General features: G+C 39.6%; 1 protein-coding gene across 6 annotated transcripts in view; it reads left to right on the top strand.

The window, feature by feature from the left end:
• Positions 1–12450, top strand: part of C1QTNF7 (C1q and TNF related 7) — a 107456-nt gene extending 95006 nt beyond the window's left edge. For all 6 annotated transcript variants that reach the window (XM_047856367.1, XM_047856366.1, XM_047856363.1 and 3 more), the window contains 2 exons: positions 5014–5259; positions 11465–12450. In XM_047856367.1, coding sequence (XP_047712323.1) covers positions 5022–5259; positions 11465–12096 — 870 coding nt within the window. In that variant the 5' untranslated portion in view covers positions 5014–5021 and the 3' untranslated portion in view covers positions 12097–12450. The remainder of the gene's footprint in view (positions 1–5013; positions 5260–11464) is intronic.
• The last annotated feature ends 1638 nt before the right edge of the window (positions 12451–14088 follow it).

Raw genomic sequence — 14088 nt, 5'->3', positions numbered from 1 at the left:
TGAACGTGGGAATACAGATAGCTCTTTGATATCCTATTTTCTTTTCTTTTGGATATATACGCAGGGGTCGGAGACCACTGCCAAGGATCTTTTTCTCTGTGTTCTCTTCTAGAGGTTTTCCAGTTTCAAGTCTTATATTTAAGTCTTTAATCCATTTTTAGTTGATTTTTTGAGTGGTATAAACTAGTGATCCAATTTCATTCTTCTGCATACAAATACACAGCTGCCCAACACCATTTTACTGAAGAGACTATTCTTTCCCCAGAAAGTATTCTTGGCTTCCTTTTCAAATATTAGTTGACTGTATATACATGGGTTTTTTTAATAAGTAAAAACATGCTATTTACAAAGAGATCTCAACCAGTGGACACATTTTCTGAAAGTTCAATTTTTGCAGTGATTTATTCAGTATTTCTCCAAGTACTTTCATGATGAGTTTAGCAAGAACAAAGGGTTCTATCACTAAAAATCTTACAAAACACTACATGCTACATTCCTGCCTTACACATTCAAAACACATTTTTGACATAAAGAGTGTGAAATCTATAGTACCGTAAAGTAAATATAAGTTTCAAAAACTGAAAACCTGTTACTTTATAATCCCTACAGAAAAATAGGATACATTAGCATCCCAAGACAGATCTGCACAAGATTAACAATATTTCCAGAGCTTTGATTTTCTCACTCCAAAGGAGTGTGATGTGGGAAAAAATACATTTTAGCACATATTCTACATAAATTTGCATATTCGATGTAATTCTTCAAAATACTTTGTATGAGGCATGACTGCAAATGTGAGGTTTCTTTTTGTAGTTTTGAAAATGATCTAAAATTGGAGTATAGTATACATTGAGTTGTGTACTTTAAATTGGTCCAATTTATGGTGTGTAAATTAAATCTCAATAAATCTGTTAAAACATATTATAATGTTTATAAAACCATGACCCGCATAGTGCAGTCCCAGCCAAAATAACCAAATCCACTGCAACCCAGTGGGACAGTGGGCAAAGGATAGATTATTCAATATAAGGTGCTGAAAATATACAGCTGGATCCCTACCTCACACTTTTTATCAGAAACATTCTAATGGGTCAAAGATTAAATGTGAACAAATTAAACAACAAAGAAACTGAAAGTGGGAGAATTTTGTTTTTAGTATCGTGGAGTGAGGAAGGCCTTTTAAATGGAATAAATTGAACTTCAAAAATGTTTTTATAATAAAAATTTTTTAAAATTCATGAACAAAATACAAAGGCAAACTGGGGGAAGCTATTTTCTGCTCATATCATAAACTATGTACACACACACACACACACACACACACACACACAGTGACTTATTGTACTGTTGCTTATACAACAATGAAAATATCCCAAATATCCATCAGTAGGAGACTGGTTAAATGTAACACAACCATATAGTGGATATTCTATAGTCACTAAAAAAAGGATGAGGCAACTCTACCTACTGATAACAGAAAATCTCTTAGCTACCTGAAAAAGCAAGATACAGAAAGTTGCATATTTTTTGCCAAAGTGGAGAAGAAGACACACAAGAAACCAGCAACAATGATTGCCTCTAGAGAGGAGGACTGCATGTCTGGAAGACTGGGAGGAAGGGAGAGATTTACTTCTCATTGCATATCCTTTTTTAATTTTATAAATGTGCATGTTCTATCTGTACCAAAAAAAAGGTAATTATTTAAAATATTTCTAAATACTTAGACTATGCAAAATTGAAACAACTGAAGTCTTTTGTTTGTATTTTTAAACACTGTGAGAGGGACCCACAGACCCCTTGAATATTTAAGTTCTTTTTTCTCTTTCCCTTACAATATTCTCATATTCCATTCTCCCATGTTTTTCATTTAGTTTTTCATAAAACACATACCTCACCCCGCCAAAAAAACCCAAAAAAAAACAAAAAAAAAAAACTTCTCTGTCCACAGCGTGGGTTTTTTATGCCAAACACTGTTATAGATGGTTGTAGAAATCAATGACTAAGACAAAGATCCCTGCTGTATGCCCTCATCCCTTATGCTCCATGAGATGGAGATATACCATATTTTTAAATCATAATAAAGGTAATAATAATCTAGTGAGTTAGAACATGGTGGGTACAAAGAATAGAAAACAATAGAGCAGAATGAGGGGGGTGGAGGTATGAGATGGCAGATGGCAGATGGCAATGTTAAATACAGTGTAAGAATTGGCTTCAGGGAGAGGTTGGCATTTGAGCAAAGACTCAAAGAGGGAGATGAGTGAGTGAGACATGTAGACATCTTGGGGAAGAGAAGACAGAGGGAAGAGACAGCATGAAGGCCCTAAGGCAGAACATTCCTGGTGTCTTTGGGAGACACCAAGGCATCCTGAGAGACTGGAGCTGGAGAGAGGGAGAGAGAGTAGCGGAGGATGAAGTTAGGGAAGTAAGGAGGGTGGGTGCCCAATCCAGTAGACTCTTGAACCATGTACCATGAGACTTTTGGCTTTTAAGTAAACTGAGGAAACATGGCAGGGTGATGCCACTGTAGTTTTCTATTATAACCCACACCCCTTTGTCGTCCTAATAAACTGAGTCCCGAGACTCAAATGGCCAGTTACCACCACTTTGTCGTTATGTGTCAGGCAGCACAACACATTGTTCCTCAATTCTGATGAGGACTCTTAATGGATAATCATTTTGAGAGCCTTTCAAAACTTCTAACTGGGGATGCTTCCAGCATTTAGACTATCATACAGACAATATTCTAATGCATTTGTCAATGAAAGGCAAACCATTTGTTCAATGAATGCGTCTGTTTCAATTGTATTAAGTTTTTACCTCCTTTGAGCACCGTTTTGCCTGGCTATTGGAAATATTAATATCCTTTCTTCCAAGCACATGTTTAGAATTTCTGCTTCTTATATTCACCATAACCTGGACCCTTACCCCAAGCTTCTTTGTAGACTGATCCCTGACTATTGGCATGTTTGTGTTTTCAGCTTCTCCATCATAATGTCTGAGAAGCCACTGCCCACAGCGCCTTCTCTCCAAGTAATTTCAAGTTCCTCTTAGAACCAAGTCCTGGTCTCAGCTATAGGATGCCATCCCATGTCTCTTTAAACATTTAAACATTTAAACTTTTATGAGTATCTCCTATGAACATGTTCTATTCTTTCAAATTCTCTCTCAAAGCCTCCTCTCATCCATTTTTTACACAAAAAAAGCTAGCAATTTCATCATCACAGTTTTGTTTTAACTGTGGTATGGGTATGGATAGAATGTTCTTTCATTTTCTATCATCTGGGACACCTTTGAAAAGGCTGGTATCTTTATCAGATCCACCGGGCTTTTCAGAAAGTGCCTTCATCCCAGTTGAGCAATGGAATCAGTAATGTTGAATTTGTGCTCTATTATAAGCAGACAGTGCACAGCAAAAATGTTCTCCTGGATGTGGGGGAGGGAGAACGGTGGGGAGAGACACTGGTGACGTGGAGATTTGGTGAAGGATACAGGGCCTATATCTGGGTAAGTTGCTTCAGTTTCTAATAAGATTTCTAGGAATAGACTGATTTTGAATCACATGTGCACGCTGTGTTTTTCTCAATTTGTCATTCCTATGCTCTGGCAAATTTCTAGGTCTAATTCCAAGATGTTGCAATTTCCCCATGGGTATCATAAAACTGGTACAGTGCGCCTGGTTACTTTTCTGATGTGGCTGTAAGAAAGCAAGGAAGCCCCATCCGATTGCTTTTTTTACATTTCATGATTATTTCCTTTGGGCGGGTACATGCCAGGCATATACGTCAAGCGATGTTGAGATTTCTTATTAAAGCACAGGTCCAACTACCCCAAAACTATTCATTTGCACTGCCCTAAAACCACGTGCATACATTCTCCCATCCAAGAAGCTGCTAATCCTAGGGACCGTTTAGCCTAGAAAGTCAGGTGTCCCAGCCCATATGGCCCACCCCTCAGTTTATATGCCAAACGTCATGCTAATAAATGATCCGTCATTCTCAGGATCCTGTTTGTGGAGGGAAAAACCAAGTCCTATTAGACCACAACTAAAGAGACCTGTTGTCTGCCTCCCTAGGCACATGTGACACCATGCATGGTTTAATTTCACTCAGCTCTTTAATTGAGCCCTGGTGCTAACAGCTTAATGGTTCACCAGGGCATTGTATTCTGCAGATTTTAAATTAAAGTTTGAGCCCCCCCCCCCCTTAGGACATGCACAGTACTCCAATTAACACTAATTGGTTTTACACATGATTATCAAGTGAAAAACATGGTTTTCCTGAAAATGCCACTTCTTTTCTCCTGCTTAAAAAAAACCACAAATTCTAAGAAAATGACCATGGATGCATGCCAAGACTAGATATAAGGATGCCTAGCATCGTGTTTATATTGGCAGAAAACTGGAAGGAAATATCTACAATGGAGAATTGTGTACACAAAGAATAGTACAGAAAATGCAACATTTTTTTAATGTTAAGAATAATTTTTGACCTGGGAGGATGTTCATGATGTATTGTAAAGGGAAAAAAAGTTGGAGACATACAGGAGGGGCATAATATCATTTTCCTCCACAGCATAGACAGAAGGACCGGAAGGATGTCTGTATCAAAATGTAAAGAATAATTATCTCTAGTGGTGGGAATATTGTTGATGTTTATCTTATTCGTTTGCATTTCTAATTTTCTAAAAATAATGCATTATTTCTGCAAGAAGAAACCATCATTTTTCAAAGTCCATCATCGAGCCTACAGGGAAAAAAATGCAACAAGTGGCTTTATTTTGAATTTTTTTTTAACCCTTCATCTCCACCAACCCTTGTGTGGGACACTGAGAACCCTCTATCAGTAATGTGTTAACAGTTTCCAACGGAATTACAAGAGGTAACTGAGGTTTTATACATGCGTGGAGAGGCGAGCGCTGAAGTACGCGGTTGCCAATGCCCGCCCTCATGTTCATTTATGCCAAAACTACCACCTGAGAGGGTGGATTTATGTCCCTGTGTTTCTTTTCCAGAGCCAAAGATGTTTATCTTGCTCTATGTTACAAGTTTTGCCATTTGTGCCAGTGGACAGCCTCGGGGTAATCAGTTCAAAGGAGAGAGCTACTCCCCAAGATATATCTGTAGCATCCCTGGCTTACCTGGACCTCCGGGACCCCCTGGAGCGAATGGTTCCCCGGGGCCCCATGGTCGGATCGGCCTTCCAGGACGAGATGGTAGAGACGGCAGGAAAGGAGAGAAAGGTGAAAAGGGGGCTGCAGGTAATGAACAATGAAGTGCCATGAAACACCCACCCACCCTCCCCCGCCTTAAACCGCTTCCCTTCTCTGTTGCCTTTTCTAATGGGAATTGCTCCTGAAATCCCTTCTCTATTTCACCTTCCTTAATCATAATAATGTGTTGAGCCCTTACTATGCTTTAGATACTGCTCTGAACTCTTTACCTACACCTTATTTTATGGCAATGACCACTCTTTCGGTTATCCCATTTTACAGATGAGAACACAGAGCAATAACATGGTTAAATTAATTACTGAAGACGGAAGTTCACTGCTAGTGACCGGCAGAGCTGGACTCAAACACTGATGATGCCCGTGGCCACGGGGCTGTTATAGCTAGCAGGCAATGGCTGGATGTGCGAGGGCATGGATGGATAGACAGATGGACAAGGAAGAGAAATGGACAGACGAAGCAGAGGCAGGAATTAGGAGCCAAAAGCACAAATGCCATCCTGACCTGTACTAAATATCCTGAGCAAAGCTGCATAAAGGACTTCTAGATTTTATTTTTCACAGATGAAATGGCAATAGCACTGTTTAGCCCACCTTTCGTAGCTTATCTCTTTCCCTCCTGTCCTGTCCCAGCTAGAAAAGTACATTCGTATCACTCTTAACAGCAACACAGTTGCTCCCTACTACTTCAGGAATGTTTACTTTTTTTCCCCCCCACAAATAAATTGGCCCAGGAAGATTGCCAGACTCTGCAATCCTTCAGAGTAAACCGAATTGAAATTCTAGAGAAGCTGGGTTAACTCTAAAAGAGGAAGCGATTTGGCATCAATCTTTAAAAACAAGTTTCCGAGTGTAAAGGCTAGGACAAAAGACAGGAAGAGAAAAGTCAATTAGTCTAAGAAACACGTCTCTATCTAGTCATTGCCCCTGATTTACTGGTGTTACGTGAAATAGCAGCATAATATACATGCAAGTTACTGGATAATAATTCATTTCTGAATTTGTCCTGCAGAAAATACTTGGAAAATCAGTAGCTACCGATTGTGTGAATATTGTTCAATATTAGATTAAAAACCTTTAGGTAAAGGTTCAACATCAGATAAAGAACCTTTAATTTGGAGCTTACATCTTAATCTATGGTGACACCTATGACTACAACTTACTGCTGTGTCATGATCACGAATAGCCTTGAAATCCTGTAATAATAACAGGACCGTCGCTACATATGACCAACCCTTTTAGTTTCTTTACTGTGTCTGGAAGCAATAATGTAGTGCTTCTACAAGCATGTATTGGAGTCAGTCTGATTGAGGCTTAGATCTCGGCTCCTTCAATTACTAACTTAGTATCCGTGGACCAACAACCGCTTGAAGCCTCAGTTTCCTCATTTGTAGATTGGGAGTAGTAAGGGTGATTGTGACAGTTAATAATACAATAATACACGGAAAACACTCAGTAGGGTAACTGCCATCTGGTAAACACTCAGTAAATGTTAGTTCTTATTACATATCACACAGTGATCTACAAACATGAGTCATAGCTAACTTGCTGAATATCCAAACTTATATAATAAACTCGAAATGGGTGCTCAGTTTCATTAAGTAGTTCTGATATCATTTAAAAATACACATGTGGAGAGGTGCCTGGCTGGCTCACTTGGTGGAGCGTGAGACTCTTGATCTCAGGGTTGTGAGTTTGAGCCCCACATTGGGTGTAAAGATTACTTAAAAAATAAAATCTTTAAAAATATAAGTATGTAGAGGGGTGCCTGGGTGGCTCAGTCAGTTGGGCATCCGACTTCGGCTCAGGTCATGATATCACGGTTCGTGAGTTTGAGCCCCACGTCGGGCTCGGTGCTGACCACTGAGAGCCTGGAGCCTGCTTCCGATTCTGTGTCTCCTTCTCTCTCTGCCCCTCCCCCACTTGTGCTCTGTCTCTCAAAAATAAATAAATGTAAAAAAACATTTTTTAAATATAAAGGTATGTGGATATGCATTCAGATTAAATTGAGTGTTCATAATTATTACAAGGTTAACCATATGAGGCCAGCTACACCTCCGTATTCATGGGTACACCCAAGCATTGTCCTTCAACAAGCTTCTTGTGTACCTGTTGTTATCCAGTATTATTCCAGACCAGTGTTTTTCAACCTCTATCCTAATGATATTTCAGGCCAAATAATTATTTACTGTGGGATAGATATCCTATGCATTAGAGGACATTTAGCAGCATCCGACTAGCTGCCAGTGGCACCCCCACCAACTGTGGCAACAAAAATGTCTCCAGACATTGCCAACTATCCTTTGGTGGGCAGTGTAAAATTGTCCCTGGTTGATATTACTGTTCTAGACAAGAAGAACACAAACATGAATAAGACATTGCCTTGATAAACATTTGGGTGTAGGAGGCCAATATAGAAACATATAATTACAATATTCATCATCATCATCATCATTATCATAGCCATTTATTAAGAATTTACTATGTCGGGAATTTTACATTTAATATTTAATGTTTATCATAAGCCTATTAGAAACCATTATAATCAGCAATAATTGTGTTACAATGGAAAAATTGAGATTTGGAAATAAAATGACTTTGCGAACCTGAGATTATTTAAATCCAATATGCACACATACACACATAAGGATTTAGAACATCTAAGAAAGGTAGGAATGCCTTTGTGATCAATGAAGAAAAACACACCTTATTTACAAACAACAGTAACAGAGCCCTGGTGTTTTGGGGATAAGCTGTTAATGCATCTGAAACTGGGCACAACATGGCGAGTAGTCTTTGATTCTTCTTTCCCCTTTAATGACACCACAAATGTCTTCTCCTTCATGTGCCCTTGGTAAACATCCCCACCACATCCATCCCAACCAAGCACAAGCAGAATCAAGCATATTTTTGCTCAATTTCTCTACCTTAAATTACAAATACAGAGCTTATCATACTGAATTAGAAACTTTCTATTAAAAATATGTCTCCGGGGCGCCTGGGTGGCGCAGTCGGTTAAGCATCCGACTTCAGCCAGGTCACGATCTCGCGGTCCGTGAGTTCGAGCCCCGCATCGGGCTCTGGGCTGATGGCTCAGAGCCTAGAGCCTGTTTCCGATTCTGTGTCTCCCTCTCTCTCTGCCCCTCCCCCGTTCATGTTCTGTCTCTCTCTCTGTCCCAAAAATAAATAAAAAACGTTGAAAAAATAAAAATAAAAAATAAAAATATGTCTCCTTCACTGGTCTATCATAATTACTGTTGTAGCAGAATAGTACCATTTAATTTAATCTGAATGCACATTCATATAAATATCTTCAGATAGCACTGGAATCACCTCATGAAACCAATCATTCTAGTTTCTTATATGGCTTTGGATATTCATGAACTTAGCTGTGACCCATATTTGCAGATCACAGTGTAATATGTAGTAACAGCTAATTTGAGGGTGAAATAGGTGTCATTCATATCAATGTCCCACTCAGTCCCTAGCATAGTGCCTAGCATGTAGTAGATGATCAATCAATATTACACAGTTTAGATGTATGTATGCATGCACACACAAACCCTGGGATGGATGGATGGATGGATGGATGGATGGATGGATGGATGGGAGAAAAAAATAACACCGAAGAAGAAATCTTTATAAGCCTATTTCATGGAGAACTAAGAAATCCTTTCTCTCCAAGTGTTAGTACCTAAACATAGACTAACCAGTACTCCATAATTCTCCCTCTATGTAAGCATATGTCTAACTAAATAGGAAGAGGGAGACTGATTTATCCCTTCCTTCCATTATTCATTAATTGGCCATTAGCACAGGTGAAAACCCTTCATGCAAATAGGAAGAATTACTTCAAGTTACTACAGCTCATCTCTGATTATCTAATTCAATAACTATAGAAACCCAAACACTGAGATGGTAAAGATCTTTCCATGGCTAGCATTGTAAAATTGCATTTGTGGCTTTGTCTCAAAGAATTTTCAATAGGATGAGGCCTTAAGCAACCTAGTCCAACACCTTCATTTCAAGGACTGAGAAACAAGTCAGAGAGATGAAGCTCCTTCTTCAAATTCACGTAATGAATCCATGGATGAACTAAAGTTTGCTGGTCTGCTGAGCCACCGTTGACTGCTTTTCTCACTAGGTTTGGAGTGGATTTAAATCCAGTTCTTCATATTGAAGCATTTGAAACACAGACAAGTGACTTGCCCAAAGTCATAGAAACAGGAGGATCGGAGTACATAATGAAATTTAATAGTCAAAATTGTTGCTGATGCCAAAAAGTTTTTCTATTACACATCAAAGGTCACTCATGACCTTCATTCATGAAGACAGCAAAAGTTAAGCTCCTATTGAAGATAAAAATAACAATTTAGAATTTGTGGTCCTTGATTCAAAAGTAAATTTAACATAAAATTGTATTCATATTTTATTTCTACCAGAAAGAAGCAAACATTGAAAGATCACACTATTATGGCCTTATTTCAAGAAATCAATACCAGAGTATATTCTGGCTGGGACCAGGGGAATTTCAACTTCACAACAAAAGCCATCTAGAGCTTTAGCACAGTTCTGTGATCAGTAACGATACTGATCCCAGTCACCAAAAAAAGGGGTTTCGTTCATTATTAAAATCTTTGGTGCATCATAAATTGTTAAACAACCTCTTTCCAAAACTATTAAAACAAAATACTGGATGTTTTAAGAGTAAAGCATTCATTCTAAAATTTTCATTATCCAGAACATTTCGTGCCTAAATTTGCCAAACTGAAAATTAATTAAACTCATATACTGGTGTGCATGTAATTTTCAAATAAAAGGTACCAAAGCACTATCAAGATAAAAATGTTCAACTTAATAAAGTTCCCGAGAGCAAATACATAGTTAAGAGTGAAAGTACACAGTATATCCATAATATATTTTCCCTGACTACAAAAGTCCTTCATGAATTTCCTATAATTTGGATATTTTTGAGGGTGTATCATTATACAAGCACTATCTATGGAACGGATTTGACCATAAAAATTAAAGGACATTTTTATGCTATTAAGTCACTGTTATTATATATACGGTTTAAAAATTAAATAGATGTTGCTTATCCCTTTCAACCGACGATCACAAGTTCTCTGCATTTAGCTTTTGGTTGATCTGTAGATGTAAAGATTTGGACAAACAGAAAATATTTCACTGTGGTGATTTTGAATTTGTTGAAATCCTTTCACAGATATTATGTCTTTTCTATATATAAGGAGACCCAGAGAAATTAAGGGACTTGCCTAAAATGATACAACCATTTAGCTGCAGAGCCAAACAGAATTTAGGATTCTTGATTCCAGCCCCAAAGGTAAGAGGCACTTTGATGGAGGGGAAGCATCATTACACTAAGACTTGGATTCCAGTCCTAGCTTGCTACAGAAGCCAGTTTCTCCACCTCTCTGGGATTCGATTTTCTCCTCCAAAAAAGAGCTACTGCATAGCGATGGCATCACTATTTTTCAGTTATTGTAGCATATTGAACCCTCACTATGTGGCAGGTGCTCTTTATACTTGAGCTGCTGCCCTGGGGAGATGCTCAGGCTCCAGAGTCAGGCAGGCATGAGTTCAGATCACAGATCCATCACATACTAGCTTTGTTCCCTTGAGCAAACCAACTTCTCTGTAGCTCAGTCTCCCCATCTGCAATGGAAGTAATAATTCCTAACTCATAAAGTTGTTGCAAGTCCTAAAGAAGCCAATGCCTGTCAATAAAATGCTGTCCCTGGTACATAGTAAATGTTGAATAAATATGAGCTCATCTAATTTTGATTAATTATTTTATTATTAAAACTAATAGAAGTAGGGTGGGACATGAGACTAAATAACCTCTAAGGACTCATCTGGCTCTGTCTGCTCCCATGACCCCACTCTGGAAAATATCAATTATGCTCAATTGAATTTCTCCTGTGGTGACAAATACTGTATGTGACTGATTTAGTTGCAGATGATCCATCACCAAAATAGCACTTAAATGATTTTTCATATACTCAGGAAAATTCACCTGAAATTCTGATGAAAATCTTCTATTTCTATTTTAATGCATCAGTGATTGTTTTTAAGAGATGCATCAGTATTTAGTAGTGTCCTATTGAAAGTTGGCTGGAGAGACAAATTTAGGGTGTGCTGGCACTGTGTGGACATGCTGTTTGTGACTGTATATCTAGAGGAACTATTAAATAAACTGTAAACTCTTTTTAAAGGTTTGAGAGGTAAGACTGGACCACTGGGCCTTGCTGGAGAGAAGGGGGACCAAGGAGAGACTGGGAAGAAAGGACCCATTGGACCAGAGGGAGAAAAAGGAGAAGTAGGTCCAGCTGGGCCTCCTGGAGCAAAGGGGGACAGAGGAGAGCAAGGGGATCCAGGGTTGCCTGGAGTTTGCAGATGTGGAAGCATCGTGCTCAAATCCGCCTTTTCTGTTGGCATCACAACCAGCTACCCAGAAGAAAGGCTACCGATTATATTTAACAAGGTCCTCTTCAATGAGGGAGAGCACTACAATCCTGCAACAGGCAAGTTCATCTGTGCCTTCCCAGGGATCTATTACTTTTCTTATGATATCACATTGGCGAATAAGCATCTGGCAATCGGGCTGGTGCACAACGGGCAGTACCGGATAAAGACCTTTGACGCCAACACTGGGAACCATGATGTGGCTTCGGGGTCCACGGTCATCTATCTGCAGCCAGAAGATGAAGTCTGGCTGGAGATCTTCTTCACCGACCAGAACGGCCTCTTCTCAGACCCGGGTTGGGCAGACAGCTTGTTCTCCGGATTTCTCCTGTATGTTGACACAGATTATCTAGATTCCATATCAGAAGACGATGAGCTGTGATCAGGACTGCCGTCCTGAATGTTCCAAGATTTTTGTGGCAGACACTTTGACTTAATCTGGGGCCTTGGAAGGTGGAGGAAGCAGCAATGAGATCCAAAGAGACTCCCACTCAGATTCCAAAGCATTTACAGAAAATTCTAGCAGAATCTATTAAAACAAGATGAACCACCAAATGGTTGAAACCACACCAAGATGAATTATATGAAACAATAACCCCAGATAAGAATCCTCCTGAAAGCAATGTTCATAAATATTTAAGCGAATTAAAGACAATGTTAACAAATTTCTGTTAAACTCCCTGAGTGATAAAATCAGCTGGCAATGATATTGTCTCATTAAATCTTCATAAAATTACACTTTTGCTTGTTATTTAAGAGAATCATCACACCCCAGAGTCTTTAACAGTTCTCAAAAGTCAAAAACTAAAGGTAAGAGATACTAAGTGATTGCAAGTAAGCAAAAGTGATAACTTTCCTTTTTTTGTTGTTACGCGTTCCTTCGTGCTCATATCTGTATTCACTCAACAGCTCTTAAATACGCCTGTGTGAGCCAGACACTGAGGTGCTAGGTCAGATTTGATCATGAGTTTGGACAAAAGCTGTGCCTTCATACAGCTGGTGTGTGAGAAGCATGCTGTCACAATTCAGGGAGATGAGCACCTGACCAACAGACTGACTCCAAGCTGGACATACATGGGAGCCGCTCTTCCTAGGGACGGGGGCCAGAGAAGGTTTCACACGTGGAAAAACACTAACCATGCTAAGTTGTGTGTGTTTAAGGAAGTGGGAGGGATACAAAGGAAACAAGGAATTCTGCAGCTGCATTTACCCCATCCCAACCTCGAAACACCACTGGTATTCGCAATCAGAAAAGGGTGGAAAACCCAGAGATGAAGGGGACCTGGGAAGGGTAATGGAAATGAAGAGAAACAAGTTACTGAGATCAGCCAAGAGGTCATTCTCCTAAATTTGTTTAGCTTGATGGTTTCCAAGACAATTATTATTCCTCTTAGCTTGCACACGAGTGAGGACACTACCTTACATTGGTGGGAAGCATTATTTCTCATGGATTTCCGAGGTATTGAATCCAAATAAAAGTGAAGCGTATGTGCACTGATTTATAGTGAAACGGTGGCAGTGAACAGGCGGAGGAGGGAAAGAGACCAGACGTCTGAGCAGATAACTGTCGCTTCCAAGTCTCATGGCCCCTGCAGTCCCGCTGTCCCTGGGGGACATGATTCCACATGATTTTTCATGATTTCTACTGACAGTTATAGGATTCCCTTACTCTCTTTTTGGTGGCTTCTTTTTTTAATGTTTATTTATTTATTTTTGAGAGAGAGCAAGAGGGGGAGGGGCAGAGAGAGAGGGAGAGAGAGAATCCCAAGCAGACTCTGTGCTATTAGCACAGAGTCTGACGAGGGATTCAAACCCACAAACCATGGGATCATGACCTGAGCCAAAATCAAGAGCCAATGCTTAACTGACTGAGTCACCCAGGCTTTTTGGTGGCTTCTAATTTTTCTTCCATGCTTTCTCTCTTTGCTCACTCACTCAGTAAACGTTTGTAATGCCTCCTATGTGTGAGTCACCGAACTGGGTTCTGTGAAGGTAGAGGAATACCAAGGTAAATATGTCACAGCCCCCTGCCACCACATGTCTAAGGATACAAGAAAGGAAATGACATGTGTACACATACACAAAATACCAAAAATTCTAGAAACAAACGGGCTAAAATATGCTAAGTTCTAAACTGGACATAGAGACCAATGGTCTGGAAGAAAAACTGAGGGGGGCAGGTGTAAAATTAAGTGGTGAGAGAGGAGGCCTGGGGAAAATCTCCTCCACCCTCTGGTCTTTCAGTGGTAGGTGGGACTTGGAATAGCCAGCGGTGACAATGGGGACAAAGCATGAAAGTGAGAACAGAGACCCAGAAGAGCCTCAAATGCCAGTGTGACGATTGGGGACTTCATTTATGAGGAACCCTGGAGCC

This window comes from Prionailurus viverrinus, chromosome B1, assembly GCF_022837055.1.
Source record: "Prionailurus viverrinus isolate Anna chromosome B1, UM_Priviv_1.0, whole genome shotgun sequence".
Classification (NCBI taxonomy): Eukaryota; Metazoa; Chordata; class Mammalia; order Carnivora; family Felidae; genus Prionailurus; species Prionailurus viverrinus.
This window is presented reverse-complemented; position numbering and strand designations above follow the sequence as displayed.